Genomic DNA, 18,678 nt, shown 5'->3' on the forward strand with positions numbered 1-18,678 from the left:
ATGCTAGATTTGGACTCCTCCTTACTATATCCGACGATTCCCCAATTGTCGAAGGAAAAAAGAAAAATGAGAGAGAGAGAGTTAGTGTGCAGAGTGATTGCAGAGTCACTGATTTGGAGGTGGAGCGATGGTGGAGTCACCGGACTTAGAGTTTGATGGATAGAATGAGGTGGTCTAAATTGTAACAAAAATGTAAAGTTCGTTTTTGTGTAGATAAAAAGAATGTTTAAAGGATGATATCACATCAAAACATTTAAGGATACATGTACAAATTGTAATTTATTTATTTTTCTCTAGCACAATTAAATATGAGTTATCTATTAGCAATAGTCTCGTGCTATGGCAAGCCCACTACAATTTGTCTCCACGGTATGATTGGAGATATATTGAAATATTATGTGAATTATGTGGGATGATGATTAAACATGCTTGTATTAAAATTAATAAATTATAAAATTATAGATAATATAGCATGCTTACATGATGTTTAAGATGTAATAATTGTTAGTGGATGATGATGTTATGCTTTTGTTAGTAACCCTCTGTTAAGTGCTATAAATAGACTATTTTACCGATATGAATTGTTGAAAGATGAATAAAAATTTTTACTCTTTTAATCAACGTAAATAATTTAGCGTAAAGAGCAAACTACAAATTAGTGTAAACTAATGGAAAGAGTAAAAGTTTTAGTGAACTTTTAATAATTTGTAGGGGTAAAATGATTTTATTATAACACTTTACATAGGAATGCTAACGAAAACTCAATAATGATGGCATTTCTAAGGCAAAAACGCTTGTACTTAGAAAGTTAAGTTTATCGATGACATTTATTAGATTTTCTCTAAAATAATTAGATTGTGCTTCTCAAGCGCATGAAATGCTTAGCAGACGCAATGGATTTGGAGGTGGTTCTGGTTGGAAACCGGATCCTCTGACGTAGTGGCTTCTACGTCAGAGGGACGTCCGACCATGCCGATTCGTTCGATCGGCATCGAACGGGAGCGATGGAACACAGGAACGAACAAGCTAAGCTGTCGCGGCCCACGTAAGAAAAATCGGCCCACGAAGAGGCTTGACTGCCGTCCGCCCGTCTCCACTCTCGACACAGCCGAAGCGCCGCTGGAAGGGGAAGAGAAGGCAAGCGCTGCCAGTCGAGCTCCGGTGTCAGGAGGTCGCAGGAGTCCCGGGGTGAAGTGGCCTTGGCTTTGTCCGGATCTTCCCTGCACTCCCCGGCAGAGCTCGCGCGCACGGCCGCATGTGGTGACCAAGGCGAAGGTTCCGAAAGCTTGTGTTCTCGACGCTGCTGGCCCTCGGATTATATTAGGGCACTGGAGATGCAGGTGTGCTCCATGGCAAAGCTCACGAAGGCGCTCCCTCCGTGGCACTCCCGCCGCTGGCGCCGTCGGCGGCGGCAATGTTGTCATCTCCAGTTCCAAGCAAGGAAAGGACTCGTATATGTATCTGTGCATCTCTTTTTTAGGGTATTACTGTGTTAATGAGCAAATCGATGGTGAAAAGCATCCATAACCAGTTAACAATGCTAGTGTTCCTTTTTAATTAGTTTAGTCATGAATGATTTTTGTTTAACGGCAAGCTCGTGGCTTCTGCAGCAAAAGCAAGAACGAGAGTATTCACACGCTTCTTTTAGACGTATGTTCCCGAATGAAATCGACCGGCCTGATTTTTGCCGGCGGTAGGCGCCGCTCTAGCATGTCCGTTAACCGATCCTTTCACGCAATCTGGTCTGGCATGTGGCGTACCAACAACCAAGTCAGTAGCCAGTAGACAGGTCACGAAGTACTGAAGTACTCCCTCCGTCCCACGAAAAACCAACCTATGTAACACATTCTAATACTACGAATTAGACATACATCTGTTCAGATTCATTGTACTAGGATATATCACTTTTTCGGACTGAGGGAGTAGAAAGAAAGGCACACATAAATAGCCCGCCAGCTTGCGCTTAGTTATAGTGCTCGCTCCAACCACTTTATGGAATAGATAAAAATAGAATTTCAAAAAGATTAGATCTATACACTTAAATCATCTGTTACTACCAACGAGAATATACACCCTAAGCTCTTCCCGTGCAAAAAATCACACAAGGGCATGGTGACAATACCATAAGCTTAACAAATGAACAAAAGAATTATCACATGAACATGAAACAATTCTCTTAGGGCGTGAATTCACTCTACTCGAAAGTCGCAGCATCATTTACTGTCCAAGCTTGCTCCATATGCCTTTCCGTGCTGTTAGGCACTTCAATTTGCCAAACACAAAACCAGACTTTTGAGGGTTCCCGTCTACAAGAGAGTTCTCGTATATTTCCTTGCACTCTTGTACAACCTAAGAACGAGGAATGAACAGTGAACACGTAATTATCAATTAAAAAATTCTGACTAACAGTTTTTCTAATCACTTTCAAAAGGCATAATTTGACCACTGGAATAGGTCTAATTTGCACTGTTTCGCACAAAATTGAACCGCACATGCATATGATGTGAAAAATGTTATGTTCTTACCTCTTTGGCTTCCTTCCTTGGAATGCCTTCCCTCATTCCCACAAGCTTCTCAACAACCTCAGGCTACATAACGTAGATATCAAGTTCAGCACATCAACAGAAATGAATGCACTACTAAACCACTAATTTCTGGCAAAATCGAGTAGCTTGTTGAAAAAATTACCGGGCAATCTGGTTGATGTTCCAGAATATTTGTATAAATGAGAGTAAAACTATCCAGACTCTCAGCTGAAGCAAGCTCCCTTAGATCAGCCAGAATCCGCACTCTGGTTTCAACTTTCTGGAGCACAAATCATAGAGTGGTTAAAGTTACAGAACCAACAAATCAGCATTTGTGAAGAAAAGTCTAGGATTACAGATGTTCGATGCTAAAATTGTAAAATCCAGTTTAATTATACAATAGCACAAAATACATGGTATCGTGGGTAGCTTGGACTTTGAATGAAAGCCACATGAATGGAAGTTGCAAGTATACTTACTGTCACATTAATGTGTTCTCTGAAAAAATCCATAAGCACTTCTTCATCAAGCCTCATCCTTTCGATTGTTTCTTCTTTTATATGGCCTTTCTGGAGGTGCAAAGGGAATACATATTATCAATTTGAAATAAATTACCAGCCAGCAGCTGCATAAGATAAGTAGACATGTAGTGTGAAATGATGGGTGTAATTGGTAAAAAGATTGTCTGACCCAGCAACAGCTCAGTACAGAATGATTTATGAAACATTTTCCAATTCATATTTTTGTTAACAGTCATTTTTGTACAGAGAACCACAACTGGCCAAGTATACAACTATTCAGTACTAAGGGCAGTTCTGCAAACCTGAGTAAGGAGATGATCAACGTATACCACAATTGTTTGCTCCAGGCAAGCCTCCACAAATCTTCGAAATGATCTTTCTTCAATATATCTAGAAAAAATAGACCCGGAAGTCTTCAAATCAAGTATAGAAAGAAACATGACTAACTATTATCAGGAATAAGTGACCGTTTACATGCCACAAGGAACACAAATGTTCTACAAAAGGTTAAGAATAGAACTTATATAACAAAGAAAAAAAAGTAAAAAGTGTACGTAAAAATTGCATTGGAGCTACCTATGTTATATACTTTTTGAGAATTCTCACTTGCATTTGGAAAATTATCAATTTACACATTTTCACTATTTGGCAAACAATGTATGAAAATGGTTCATGCTTGAGATTTGGGGTTGAGATTTTTTACGTCGTGGCACACAATTTGATAGGATGAGATTTTCTCAAAATGTGTAGAGTATCATATATTCATAATGAAGACATAGGCAAATAAAATAAACATAAGTCAGCATTTCTTAGGGAATGTATCCTTCCGTTCCATACCACTTATATTCAATTATATGAGAACTTACTGTTTGACATCCCCAAAATAATCAGCAAATGTTGCGACAAGATATTCTGTAACCATTCCTTCCATCCAATCTGAATAAATAAAAAGAATCAATGTTAGAAAAGAGAGAGAGAGAGAGAGAGAGAGAGAGACTCACGAAAAAAAACACTTGTGCACACTACCCATTAAGGTTAAACACTCAGGAACACACTGTAAACAAGAAAAGACTAGTACATAAAATATATAAACAGTGTTGTATATGATCCTTGGTACATCAAAATCTAATATATCAGTTTCACCAAATCACACATCGGTGATGGCTATACTTGGTCCTAAGCACAAATTTAATTGTGTAAGCATACATGTTAGAAAATTCTGGGTGCCTTTCTGGGCTTGTCGATAAGACTCTCACAAGGGAACAGGAGTCGCTGGTGCTTTCAATTCCAAATCTAATCAAGAACATGACACAAACAACAGAAGAAATGACAGTTTGGAACTAATATTGCAAAAGAATTACCTTTTTGGTAAACTTTCACTAGTAGATCCTGTACACCTGGGTCTTCAAAAATAACGCTGACAGTTTGAAGGACTGCCTCCTGTTGAAATAACCAAAATTCTAGTTAACAATTACCTTTTATAGTCTAAAGATGTAGCTAAATCAAATAAAATTGCTCGAAAGAAAGCCAAACTTGGCTAGTTCTCAGGACATTCCTGGAAAGTTGAGTTCATTGGTGCCCAATACCAGTTGTCAGATAATACTGGATAAAATTGGCTAGAAATTAGCATCAACTACCATGAACTAACCAGCTCCGTGCTCACTTAACTATTCAAGTATTGAGCTGGCTTTTCTACAGTCTTGGAAAATATTGTGCTGGATTCACTAGGTGGTGCTGAAAGAGTGTTTCTGACAAGTGTCAACCTCCCTGCTTTTGTCAGTGTTTCAGTTTCTGTATAATCCAAGCATCTCTAACCAGGAATTTTGGCCTCAAGACCATGAAGTGCACAGTCAGATGTGTAACATGCACAGAGTTAGCCAATACTTTCTAGAAGCAAAGTAAATCACAACTTGCCCATAAGAGAAACTACAAACTTTATTGAACACTAGCTATGCCCGTGCTTTGCTACCGATAAAAATATATTATAATATTACCTAAAATAAAATGTGTTACCTATCATTTTGCTATAGGGAATATTCACCTTATTTTGACTTTATATGTGGCTATCCATTTAGATTAAATTGATTTTTAATACTAAGAAATTCAAGGGGTAATTTGCAAAACTACAATGGGAGTAGGTGGGGTGGCAGATTCACTGCCAGTCTAACCATCACCACTACCTTCTTTTAAAGTACTATAGAGTATAGATATAAATTACTTAAAAGATGCCTTATCTATAGGTAATGACAATATATGCAATTAAGGCATCCTTGTATAGTAAACCTTGGGCACCTCAAGAAACACTTACGCAGTGGTCAGCACATGAGGTTTCATTTCTTAAACCTAAGCAAATGAATCATACACATGTACTACATCCGTCCCAAAATAATTGTAATTCTAGGTTGTTTAGCATAAATTAAGGTTTGAGAAAAAAGACTATTATACCCTCACTAAATGGTGTATAGGTAAGAATTGGAGGGTGGTTGAGAGTAGAATAGGGAGAAATTTAAATGAGAAGCAATTGATGAGATAATTAGTACTCTATTGTGACAATTATTTTGGGACAAATTTGTATCCTAGAAATATAATTATTATGGGACGGAGGTAGTAACAGTTATGTCTTATGCTTGTAAGATGTAGAACAAACCTTGGCAACCTCAAGAAATCCTTTGCAGGTATCTTCAAAATTAACCTGCAAAACAGAAATTTTGCTTTGCCGTGAAGAGCTTTAAAATGCTTAAGTGTGTAACTGCAAAGGACAAACTGCAGAAAAACACATCTTTAACCTATGTCAATGCCAAAGTCTCTATGTATTCTACATTTCTACAACCTGTAATATGCTTGGCTCTCAGCAGATATTTATCCACCCAGTTTGCTCAATCAATTCAAACTATGGACTCATCAACAGCAAAACTGATTCCAGGCGAAGTCACAATAGGCAAAAAGGGAATGTGTGTATTTCGGACGCATCTGCATTTATGTAGGTTGTAGGATACCACAATAGAGGCATGATTTTACAAGTTTTGGTCAACGAAGTAGGAAATATTTTACCTCCAGTTTTAGTTCATTTTATATCCATGCACAAAGACCAAGGAACTTTAGTTTTTTTTTTTACGTAGATTGCCTCTATTCATTACCCATCTCTCTAAAAGTACTGACAAAAGGCTATCAATAGGACTGTTTGGTCAAAATGTAGCCTAGAAAACACAGAACTTCAATTGCAAACCAATGCTTCCTAAAATGTCCTTTAGACTGGAGATCCATCCCTCCCTTTCTCTCTGCTGAGAAGTTAGAAGTAGCTGACAGAATGGAATCTAAGGAGCAATATTAGTGACTCATTCGCACCTGCTCAGCATAGTTTTGTGGAAGCGCTTCCAATGTACTGCTACTTAGCTCTGATGAAAGTTCGTAGCAACGCAGGTTGTTGTTAATCTGCTCAACAAATTTTATGTCAAATGATATGAAATTAAAGTAGCAGGGAACTCACATGCAGTCCTTAATCGAGAAAAATTTACATACCAATGCACATAGAGATTCCAAGCCAACATCAGAAGCTGGTTCCTCAAGTCTTTGCCTCTCAGCTGCTTGAAAATCAAGCATGACCTATATTATAAAGGAAACAAAGAAGATGAATTTGGCATCTTTCAGTAATTCATGTCAACAGCAAAGCGTAACAAAACCATGTAAAGAACATCATCATGAAGGGTTAACTGTGTAAATACCTGTATAACTGCAAGAGCAATACGATACAGCATGACATCTGTGCTATTTTCTGTAACAATCTGCACTTGCTCAGTCAATATTCTGAACAAATCCACAGCTGCAGGTGTATATAGTTTCCCATCCTCTGTACTTTTTGGTGGTTGTGTTTTGTCAGCCTCCAAAATGTTACTGTACCATTTCTACAGGAGCAAACGAGTGAAGTTACACAAATAATAATGATTAAGTTCAAAATGAATTCAACAGATCAAAAGGAGTACCTTAGTTGTTGCTTGCATACGTTCGACATACATATTCATGAGGGGATCCAATGCACCACTTTCTGAACAAACTTGGGCAAGAGACTCGTCCACACCAAGACCGATAAGATTTTCTTGGTATTTCACAACCCAACCTGTTACCTACAGTGACCATTCATTTAATGATTTTGCAATATACGAGAAAGCAAACCAAACAATTGATATTCATGAATCAAGGAAAACAAAATGCTGACAATGCTTGCGGTTTTCACATTTCATCTTGTGGAAAGTAAATTTAGCAGAATAAAACGATGGCATTTGAATTCATATACCTTAAGAATATTTATATTTGGAATATCATTTGCTCTATCACTGAGAAGTCTTAGCATCTGGATGAACCTTTCAGTATACAGGTTTACCATGAGCTGGAAAATTTCATATCTGTATAGAAACAAAAAAAAACATGAGACTGAAAGAAGTTAGTGGGATATGAAGAAACAGCTAGGTATCTTTCTGCAAATCACCATTTCTAAGGAGTAAGTATAGCCCCCCATGTCCCAAAAGAAATAGCAATTGATGATATATCAAAATGAAATGAGAAAAAGCAAAGTATCATATTCTTCATCCGATAAGTTTCATTAAGCAATACATAATTTGTGTATGAGCTGATGTATTTAAAGTTAGAACATGACAAATTATGTCATGTTCCCATCTATTGGATTAGGATGGCATATAGTGTGGCCCATCATAGGAGATAATCTGTATCTTTGTATTGCTACAGTAAACAGATCCTCAGTTCTTGTGTACACAGAATAAATGGTTGTGAAGATCTTCTAAGGATAAGTATTTCATATAATAATTATCAACATACCTAGGAGGAAAACATGGTGCAACATAGTCATAGATATCACCAAGCTCATCTCCAATCTGAATTGCATTAGGAATAGAAGAATGACCCATATCAGTTAGATAATTCAGTTAATCAAGATAAGTGTGTCCTACAGAAATAGCAGCTATTCTTTGCCAGGTTGCAAATTGAAGAACAAGAAGGGTTAAGATGTACTAATGGAATACTAATTGCTACTAATAACTTAAAGAAAGAAAAGAAACAATGTCAATCGATACTTCACCGAGTCATAAACAACAGTACTGTGGGTTCCATCGCGTATCAACCACATCAGCCATTTTCTTTTCAATTTGTTAGAAAATATCAAGTTGAGAACAATGGATAGAACAAGCATTGGCCACGAAGCTAGAGCACCAAGACAATCTAAGGAGTCTAGAATTCTTCATATGCATTTGTATTATAGCAAGTGCAAAAACAACAGAGTACTTACTGCCTTAGCTTCCTCCAAAGCTTCCATCAAATCTTCTGAGAAAACAAGCTGTGCAATAAAAAAAATCAGCTACTTGCTGCTAACTGCATGGACTGTGATGACCACACAATAAAATCTTAAGTCCAGGATATATTTAAGCACTACCTCGGTGAGCAGTTTGTCGAAGCGAGCCTCAACAGCCTTCCTGATATACTCATAGCATTTGTCCTTGTAGCCCTTTCCCTGGACCTTTGATTTATCTTGAGTGCTTCTTGGGGTAGATGTTGCTCCTCCACCTTTCCTGCTACAGTTGGGCAAGGATGAGTCAGAACTATGAGCAGTCAGTATAATAAATAAAATGGTTTAATAATTACTATTTGAGTGGTTCTCACATTGGTTGTTGGTTGATAATAGATATCTAGAGATAATTTGAATAAAACAACAGTTATACAAGTCATCATGACAATAGTAAAGCAATTCATGCAGACCATAGCAGACAACCAAGTTAGTTACACCCATAGTCCCGTACAATAGCTTGAATTTGTTGATCTGGTAGCCAGTCTCCGGTATTAAAGATATTATATATGAAAAGCATGATGTAAAAACTTTAATGCCACCTTTACAGGTGCGCAGATGCACAGATGCTGATATGGACAAGAAGTGCGTTAGTACTCATATCTTCAGTACAGTTATATCAGCATGAAAGTAAAGGGACATGACAAATTTTGTATCCTAGGATACATTATTTCTTTGATCCTCTGAAACATGAAAGATATAATATAAATATATCATACTACCTAGCACCTACTGGAAGTACAGAAACATGTGTGAAGCAAAGAAAGGAAGAAGCATACTTTGCAGTTCTACGCTGGTTTGCTATTGTCGCCATAGCACCTGCACCCTCAGCCTCAGCTGCTTCTTCTGCAACTTGTTGATCTAGGATCTCTTGCATTTCAACAACCCTAACATAAGAATGAATTTAAGGATTATGTGCAAGATATATAAGTGCCCATTACCTAGAAACTAAATAAGAAAAAAGAATCAAGCCAATTTTCTAAATCTCAAATGATCAGCTTGTATTTATGTATTATTTCCCTAATAAATCAATAAATAGTCTTTCATTCAAGAAGTGAACTGAAAGGGAGGAAGCCAGGGGGAATAATTGCTCCACAGAAGAATTTGATGGGCAACAAGTATCAAACTATGAGCTGGTCCAAACATTCAGCTTTCACAATTGACTGTACAAAATGATCAAAGTAGATATTAAATAGTTCATGCATACCTTATTGCTCGAACTAACGTCTGAGGGCTGCACAAAGAAAAAAGATAGTGAGTTTAATACAGGAGCATTTGTAGCGGATATGCGTTAAATAGAAAGGCAGTGCAATTCATATAAAAACAATAAGACAATTCATTCATTTACCATGTTAAATAGCAAAGACAAAGTGAATCGTAATAAAAGGCAGTACCTATCTTTTGAAAGTCTGAAAAAGTTAGTGACATGGCCCCACAATGCTTTCTCAAATGTTTCCCATGAACGATCAACATCTTCAAAGTACTCTCTGTGGAGAAGACAATAATCAAGCAAATTATAGATATATACTTCATTGCACTACAAACTAGAAGAAAGATTAAAATCCCTTGTTAACCCTAACAGTATTTGCTATCATACTGTAATATGTAGAGAAGATCATTTCTGCATTTCTTCCTTAAGAGTCATTGAGCCATTATATACCTTGTTCTATTTTGGATCTTCTACAGTCGTTTCATAATATAGTAGAATCAACATAGGATCATAAGTCTGATTTTCTTCAGATAATTTTCTGATTGCAGTAGTATTACTTCTGCTCAGAATGCTTTACATTATTCTAACGAGAAAGACAATGGGGACGTTAAAGGGTGGGGGCGTGGGGGGGGAGGCAGGTATGCATTGAATAATCATTAATATTAGCTAGTTTCAGGGGAGAAACACCACCTCAATCGACCAACTTCTTCCTTGTGAGATGCAGCAGCAGCTAAAGCAAAACGTCTCTTTCCATCAAGAGCTGTTAATCTCTAATTTCAACAAATAAGATCAAACAGCAAAGTCAGGCAAGTAGGATATAACTATGATCAATTCCTGATTTAAAAAAAGAGCTATAATATCAATCATGGTATTGATCAGTGATCCAAAGAGGGAAAAATAGAACCTCATAAGTGCGAATTAACTCTTTATCATCACTTAGCGAGTCGCGTGCTGCAGCTGCTTCAACAGAAATAGACATCATACCTCCCACATCCTAATAGGCATTGACAATCAACATGTCAGATGAAATTTTCGTGCTCGATAACTTGGTTAGCTTAATGTATTGATAAGAACGTTAGTAGATAACAAGCAAGTACAACCTTAATACAGTTGTTATTGCTAAAGTAAGGTCAGCACACCTTTAAAGTTGTGTTCAGGTTATTTCTTGCGTTGCTAAGAAGCTTAATCTTGTCGTGGTTCTCAATTAATGTTTGACACTCCTGGCACAACCTGCCAGACATTTATGATAAACAGGACTGAGAAATGAGGAGAAACATATAACCTCAAGGAAGTGATCTAGCATATCAATCATGCAAGAGCATAAGAAAATGTAGAGATAAAAATATTTTAGCTTACTTGTCTATATCTATGAAGTTCTCGCGTAGTTTGTTTATTGTTTCCTGAGATAGTGCAAGAGCATTGATGCCAGCATGGGCTTGCTCAACCTATAAGTGATAAAATATGCACATACAGAAAAACTATAATCCAACAGACAAACATTGAGGGGGGAATGCAAATGATAGTAGCAGAAACCGTAACTCGAGCAAAGCATTAACAATAGCATTAAAACTAATAAGTTTGGCAGTTCATAGTAGATGTCAAGGAATACCTGCTCTGCTACCATTGTACTGAGCTGTGCATCATTTGTCTGAGAATTTATAGAAGACAGTTAGAAATCCAGAGGTATATAATATGCATATGCCAATATATGCTTTACAAAATGGTAAACATGCTCATAATATCTCACTGAAGATAATATGCATATGCCAATATATGCATTACAAAATGGGTGTGAGCACATACGCACATACACTTAGCCATGTTTTATAATTTACTTGCATGTCTACATTTAAGCTTGCCGAACATCCCAGCCATATCTGAGAACTGAGACAACTCTGCCCAAACCTTTTTAAGAAATGCCCAATCAAGTCTAACACAAACCTTTGCTTAATTAGTATGTTTTGAAACCCTTTGGTAAGAGATAACAACCATCAAGAATGTGAGGAACAATACCATTGAGACAAACCGTCGACATAGGACCAAAAAGGCTAAAAACAAATCCTGGAGTACACTGTACAAAGCTACACGCAAGAGTGGAGTAATCAATAAGGAGAAACTAAGCCTTGTTGTGATCAGCAGGATGTTTGAGGATAGATGCACGCATTAGATGGTCAAATGTCATTTAGCTTTGGAAGAAGTCCAGCAATCAATTTTATTGTAAACGCAAGGATTGAAATCTCTTCCCTTGAATATTCATTCTGATTTGCTATAATTATGGTGACAAATTTTTTCACAAAACACAGTTGAATTTTCAGCTTTAGGATGGCATAGAGATTTGTGTTTGCTGAGCATTCACGCATGCGTTTTACTTCTTTTCTTGGCTTCCTTTCTCGAAACTTGCTCGTGCCTCCTGAGCCTTCTAACATTTCTGCCAGTCTACCAAACATGCATGTTGATATGACCGATTGATCAGTATTCATTATTCATCATTATCATGATGAGAAACGAAGAGGATCACCAGTAGCCACTATATCTATTACACCGTAATTACATACTACTTACATATCAATTACATCTTAGTTACACTATAATTACTTCCTACTTACATTTGTATTTTTTTGTTGTATGTGACTGTAAAAACAATTTGACTGTTTTTTGATGAAAAATATGGCACCACAATTATAGGTATGCCTTAGGATAAAAGTAGCAAGTGGGCCCACTGAAAAACGTAAGTAAAAGGAAATAATAGAAAAGGTCTAAACCATGCCATCTCCTTGTTTTTTTTTCCCTGGTTCTTCTCTCTACTATCCTTATCTGTATACTAAAGTTTAATTTTCAAACCATATGAATAGTAACGAATTTGCTTGCACAGTAACTGCTGATATGAACATTAGACCAGGAATAGCTAATCTGCATAGATGCTGCATATAATCCATCAGGGTTCACCGAGCAACACAATTTTTTAGCACTTTGCATTTGCAACTTAGCCACCACAAAATTCTGAGGGTAGCAAAGTATTTTCAGAAACCATGGAAAATTTTATTAGAATTCGACGGAAGTCTCAGGGACAACTATATCACGGGTACCGGATCAGGATTTCCGCACACCTCACCACTTCACAGGCACAGTACTACAATTTGTGATTGCATTGATCAGCAACGAATTTGAACCAGCCTAATTTTCAAGCATTTCACCGTAACAAACAAATAACTACCTGATGCTGGTTAATCTAAGTGCTAGAAGCTGAGAGATAGGATCCTGCCGCGACCCACACCACTAAATTGCAGCCACATCACAAGCGACGCATCAGAGCTCAGAGCGAAAAACAAATCAGTTCAATGCGACAGGTCACTCAGAAGGAGAATGGAGATGACTATCAGAGTTCGCCGAATCTATCAACCAAACACTTCAGAAATTCCGCTACGTTTGGCGCGAATCGGGTTTCGAGGGAGGGATCACATCACCTGCTGCCGCGCGAGGTAGTCGGATTTGATGGAGGCAATGGAGGAGAGGAGCTCCGGGAGCGGGAGCAGCTTCGCCACCTCGCGCACGGCCGCCTCCTTCGCCTCGATGCCCAGATCCTCCATGACCGCACGGCCGCGGCCGACGCCAACCGCTGCCCCGCGCCCCCGGCCTGCCGCTGCAGAGGCGCACGAAACCGAGGCGGCGGGTGAGTGCTCGGCGGGGTGGGAGGAGGAGGAGGAGGAGGGCGCGGCGCGGCGAGGCGGGGATGGGAGACGGAGATCGTGAAGATGGCGTGGTGTTTTGTTTCGTCGGACCCCGGTGGTTGATGACTAGCGGAGCGGGGAGAAGAGAAGCGAACGGGTGTGAGTCGTGTGCGTGACCGTGTGAGATCTGACGGGTTCTTTCGAGAGAAACGTTACGCGCTGCAGAATAATATTCACTCATCCGAAAGAAATACTATCTACTATTAGAAGTCCTTTTTAAGAGAAAATCACTCAACTTTTTTTGAGTAAAAGTAATTCCTTCATTCTAAAATATAATAATTCACCCTAAAATATTAGTGTGGATATATTTTAGGATATAGGGAGGGCTGTATAATATAGTCCAAATAAAATAAACAGGAGCATGGTGTTTCTTTCCCTCTCATATTCAACCCATTTTAAAGCACTGGTACAGCAATCCACGTGACATAATATTTGATGAATACAAATTTTAATAATTGATGTCATCAAATTTTCATGTCGAAGGAGGTGGACAACAAGAATTCTTCCTATGAAATCACGTCATGTACCCATCAACAGTATTTGTCTTTATACATAAACACAATAATTTCAATTAGACTCAATGAAACCATCCCATTACAGTAATGAGCCGTTTTAACTTATCTTAAAAATAATTACAAAGTCCTTTACTACGTAAGAAATAAATTGGCTACAATTTTCAAGGTGTCATAAAGATTTTATGTTAGGTTTTTCAGTTTTTCGAAAATTTCGCCAAGAGACTTTGGACAGATAATATTTGCTTATGGCATTCTAGCTTTTGTAGCAACCTCATAAGTGGGCATAGTGGAAAGAAATATTCAATCCAAATGTCCAAAATAAGCATGAATGTTCCAAAATACCAAAATCAAATTGCAAATACAATTGGTTGATGTTTCTATCTGTTATACATTATATTTATTTTTTTTGAATTAAATAATTACATTGTGTTTAACTTTTTTTCGAACAAAATAGCAATGCAAAAGATAAAGTATCGTATGATGTATTTTAAAAGGAAGATTTGAGACTGGATTGGCCAAGAGATTCATCATGTGTATCGGTATTTTAAGGTTGTTTAGTAAATATTAAAGATAAGGGAAATAGTTATCTCAGTAGTCAAATTTTGAATTTTGAATTGTTTGGATTACCCTCCTATATACAAAATTTGAATCCTAAAAATGTTTATGTTTTGGAACGGAGTGGGTAGATATTTAAGGTTTAAGGGAAAAGGTTGTTCAGTTTTTTAAAAAATTTCGACAATCAATTTCACATTAGAATAAAAGTGTAAAATCTAATAGATGTGTGATATGTTATGATAATAATTTTTAGGAAAATCCACATGTATAATTTATTTTGTTTTCTAAACTAAGCATTTGAGAAATAACTCACATTGATATGCAAAATTTTTAATTTTTGACCGAATCTTTAACATAACTAAGCGTTCGCTAGTTCTAGGATATGCTTTCGGAGCTATGTAGCTCACAATAAAGTGGTAGAAGCATAGGCTTTTTTTTATTTCAAGACAAACAAAATATTAAGAAGTTGTCTTAAAAATAGAAATGTACTTATAATGTACCATCTATGTTTTTTAATACATGATGCCATTGACTTTTGACAAACGTTTGGTCGTTCGTCGTATTTTTTTTCTTCGAATATATAATTTTGTACATAATACTTACAGGACCTATGATAAATCAAGCACAAACAAAATAAATGATAATTATACATTTTTTCTAATAAAATAAATGGTCAAACGTGTCTTAAAAAGTCAACGGTGTGATATATTAAAAATGATGGAGTAGCTATTTGATAGTAAGATTGTTCAATTGTGTCATTATTTTCTTCTCCCTTGGTTTAGCAATTATAGTACAAGAGGTAGTGACTAGTTAAAAACAAAAAACCTTGTGAGACTAAGCGAAGGTAGGGGTGGATATCAAGCTAGCTCGGCTCGGCTCGCTATCCTAACGAGCTAAAAGTCTGTCTCGGCTCGGGTCGGTTGTAAGCTTGAGCCAGCTCATTTAGCTCGCGAGCTAGATTTGGACGACACATGCCCAGAGCAGAGCTGGATCTGGAAGGGCGAGCGAACGACGGACTCCATGGCCGACGAGTCAAGAAGGAGCACCACATAGCAGCGCCGGCCAGACCTCGTCGGAGCAGTGGACTCCACGACGACCAACAAATCGAGCAGGAGGAGGGCCACATGGCTATGGCGCGGCGGTGCTGGCTGGACCTCGTCGGAGCGACGTACTCCTCGGGCGACGAATGAACACACGCGGATGGGAGGTGATGCCGGCAATGCAACGAAAGGAGATGGGGAGTTATCTATTTGCCTTGCCAAGGCGGCGGCATATGGCACACCGGCAAGGTCAAAAATCACAACAAAGTTGGAGCAGGAGAAATGTGGTTAGGTGTGCTGTGGATAGCGTTGAGTGCTCGACGAGCTCCTGCTTCTACGGGCGGCCAGCTAGCCTATGAAGACGATGGCTACCGGTGAAGGTGAGGCACAGGCATGGTGGAGCAACGGGTGGAGTGTGTGACCGGCTAGAGACAACTAGAGGAGAGAGAGCAGCAATAGATCGAGGGGATTGGGGAACGTACTGGAGACAACTCCAACTACGATAGAAAAAGTTCTTAAAAAAAGGGTACAGAAGATGGGCCTTTTTCTTGTCCTTTTTTCTTATAACTAACGAGCTAAAACGTTGGCTCGACTCATTACAAAAATACAACGATCCGAGCCGAGCGAGCTAATGAGCTACGAGCTTTTCATCCTACCCTAAGCGAAGGGAAGGACATCACCTTGCGAAAAACTAAAACAGTACTGTAACACAATGTCATAGATAAGATAGCAAGGATGTGTGTGTTTATAAAGAAAGACGTCATAATAACGATCCACTGCATAAACATTATTTAGTTATATTCATAAAATCCCAAACTTACATGACAGAACGAAATGACTAACAATTACAAGTCAGGACAGAATGCGTTCTTCCTTTTCATCGAAACAAGGAAAAAATATAAACCACTAAATCAATTAACAAAATAAACAAATTTCCGCTTGCTTGTGATGCATGCTCTTGTTATTTTCCTTGAACCACGGTCATTAGCACTGAGGCATGTTTGGAGGACGACGCAGCATCTGAGCCTGCGGTGTCTTGCCGTCCTTCACGATGAACACAGTGTCCATCCCCCACACCACGTGGCGATCAAAATGGCAATGCATGAACCACACACCTGAACAATCAAAATAAACACGAAAAAAATATTAAAAACTGTACATAAAGACCAATATCAAAGACCATAATCCGAAATCTGAATAACTCTCACCTGGATTGTCTGCTCGGAAGCGGATTGCGGCCCAGCCAGACCTGGGCACGGAGACCGTGTTCTGGAACGGCGGGTCAACGAGGTTGTAGGTCGCCGGGTCCCTGCTCTCGTCGAAGGTGCCGTTCCCTCGTCCCACGACGTAGAAGGCGAAGCCATGCAGATGCATAGGGTGGTTCTCGCTGGACAAGTCATGAAACACCACCTCTACCACAGTGCCGTACTCCAGCACCTTCACCTTGGTGCCACGCTTCGTCATCAAGGGCCCACTGCCGTTGTTGACGAGCGGGTCGACGAAGGCTGTCGGCTTGTTGGGGAAGTCCTCCTCGTACACGCCGTGGCCGGAGCTGTAGTAGTAGGCGTCGAGGACGTCGATAGCCGGGCTCTGGAAGCTAACATTGTTGAGGCTCGCCGCGAACCGGTTGCCTTGGGGTCCTTCTTTGCACTTCTCTGCCATGTTGGTGGGGTCGCAGGGAAGAACGTTGATGTCGATGTTGATGAGCATGTGCTCATCGACATGTGTCGGTACGTGCACCGGGTGTTCCTGGTTGCCTAATGATCTGAGCTGCGTGATGAACGCCATCGCCGCGTTCTCATCCTTGATGGCCGGCAGCTGGATGGGGAATTTCGGTGGCCCGACCGGCCTCGCGGTGGCGCTGTCCGTGTACTCCACGATGGCCGTGGCAGTGCTATTGTTGAAAGGGATAGTGTCGAGCGGTAACGTGATAAACGTTCTCGCGGCCATGTAATACCGGCTGTTGGATCCCAAGGTGCGTTTGGCCTCGAGGAGCACGTCCATGGTCTGCCCAGGCGCGATCATGATGTAGTCGACCGTGAGCGGCTTGGTGTAGCGGGCGTCGATCCCGACCACGGTGAGGCGGTGCCCCGCGATGGCGAAGAACATGTCGTTGGTGAGTCCAGCGTTGATGATCCTAAGCAGGTACGTGTTGCCCTGCTGCACGGCCACTTTGAACGTGTCGTCCCTGGAGCAGGGGAACATGTCCCCAGGCTGGGCGTTGATGGTGTTGGCGTTGGACGGATCCACGTCTCCGCCGAGGAGCTGCGCCTTGTCGAGTACGTGCTCTATGTCGTCATTCCACCACTCACCTGCAGAACATCATAGCGATGGTTAAGATCAAAACACGTACAAAGCATTGCATTGCGCAATGGAACATTATCAAATTAACAAGATTAGTTTGTTGTGGCTTGTGTATACCAAGGATGACGGGTATCTCCTTGTCTGGCTTCTTGAAGGGGAAGGTGGTGCCGCGCTTGGGGTGGATGACGATGGCGCCGTGGACGGTGGCGCGGTCGAAGTCACTGTGCGCGTGCCACCACAGCGTGCCCTCCTCCTCGGATAGGATCACCTGGTAGGTGAAGTTGCCGCCCGGCCGGATCGGGCACTGCGTGATGAACTCCGGCCCGTCCGACCACGGGTTCCGCGGCTGGTCCACGCCGTGCCTGCGCCACAGTAAAATCATCAAGAACACCGTAAGTTTCAAGCCAAGGATAATGCTCTTCTTCTCTGCAGCAGGTGGCAAAACGGATGTGGTTTACCAGTGGATGGTGATGTTTTTGTTCCCATTGTTGTGGACGTTGACGATGACGAGGTCGCCCTTGCGCGCGTAGATGGTCGGGCCGGGGAACTGCCCGTTCACGGTGAGGATGCTCTTCTCGTGGCAGAGCCTCGTGTAGTTGGTCTCCGTAATCTGCAGGGGGTCATCACGCATGGTTAAAACTCAAAACTCATTTCGTGCATTCATGCCTGTACATCGGCATCCATTAGTGAACACGCTAGAATTCAAGTAGATCACTTACGAAGAAATCGTAGTGGCGAGTCTTGGCGCCATGAGCGGGGTTAACTGCAAGTGCTAACACCACGCCTGCTAGTAACCAAAGCAATGCAGGTAACTTGGCTGTTCCCATTGCCGAACGCACACAATTCAATCGCCAATCCAAGGGTAAGAAACACAGAGCTAATTGAGATTCTGTATGCGATTAACTGTTTGGTTCTTGCACAGTAGCTAAC

General features: G+C 40.1%; 2 protein-coding genes across 3 annotated transcripts; both read right to left on the reverse strand.

Moving 5' to 3' along the window:
• Nucleotides 1-1,967: 1,967 nt before the first annotated feature.
• LOC127762401 (exocyst complex component SEC6) lies at nt 1,968-13,452 on the reverse strand. Of its 2 annotated transcripts, none has more exons than XM_052286907.1 (25): nt 13,071-13,452; nt 11,216-11,254; nt 10,963-11,051; nt 10,746-10,836; nt 10,511-10,600; nt 10,297-10,376; nt 9,791-9,883; nt 9,604-9,630; nt 9,176-9,283; nt 8,487-8,625; nt 8,343-8,390; nt 7,877-7,932; nt 7,338-7,446; nt 7,027-7,167; nt 6,769-6,948; nt 6,566-6,649; nt 6,392-6,478; nt 5,694-5,738; nt 4,408-4,486; nt 3,913-3,982; nt 3,349-3,436; nt 3,005-3,094; nt 2,689-2,805; nt 2,526-2,588; nt 1,968-2,349 (listed from the first exon to the last, which is right to left on the reverse strand). In XM_052286907.1, the coding sequence occupies exons 1-25, from the start codon at nt 13,191-13,193 to the stop codon at nt 2,218-2,220; spliced, it is 2,268 nt and encodes a 755-aa protein (XP_052142867.1). In that variant the 5' UTR covers nt 13,194-13,452; the 3' UTR covers nt 1,968-2,217. The 2 variants fall into 2 exon arrangements, with proteins under 2 accessions (XP_052142867.1, XP_052142868.1); XM_052286908.1 differs by having other exon boundaries at nt 8,487-8,622; nt 13,071-13,451.
• A 2,864-nt stretch (nt 13,453-16,316) lies between these two features.
• On the reverse strand, nt 16,317-18,672 carry LOC127762419 (putative laccase-9). The gene is made up of 5 exons (XM_052286929.1): nt 18,468-18,672; nt 18,207-18,358; nt 17,866-18,110; nt 16,653-17,756; nt 16,317-16,559 (listed from the first exon to the last, which is right to left on the reverse strand). Exons 1-5 carry the CDS (start codon nt 18,573-18,575, stop codon nt 16,429-16,431), a joined length of 1,740 nt encoding a protein of 579 aa, XP_052142889.1. The 5' UTR covers nt 18,576-18,672; the 3' UTR covers nt 16,317-16,428.
• Between the last annotated feature and the right edge of the window lie 6 nt (nt 18,673-18,678).

This window comes from Oryza glaberrima, chromosome 2 (assembly GCF_000147395.1).
Source record: "Oryza glaberrima chromosome 2, OglaRS2, whole genome shotgun sequence".
NCBI lineage: Eukaryota > Viridiplantae > Streptophyta > Magnoliopsida > Poales > Poaceae > Oryza > Oryza glaberrima.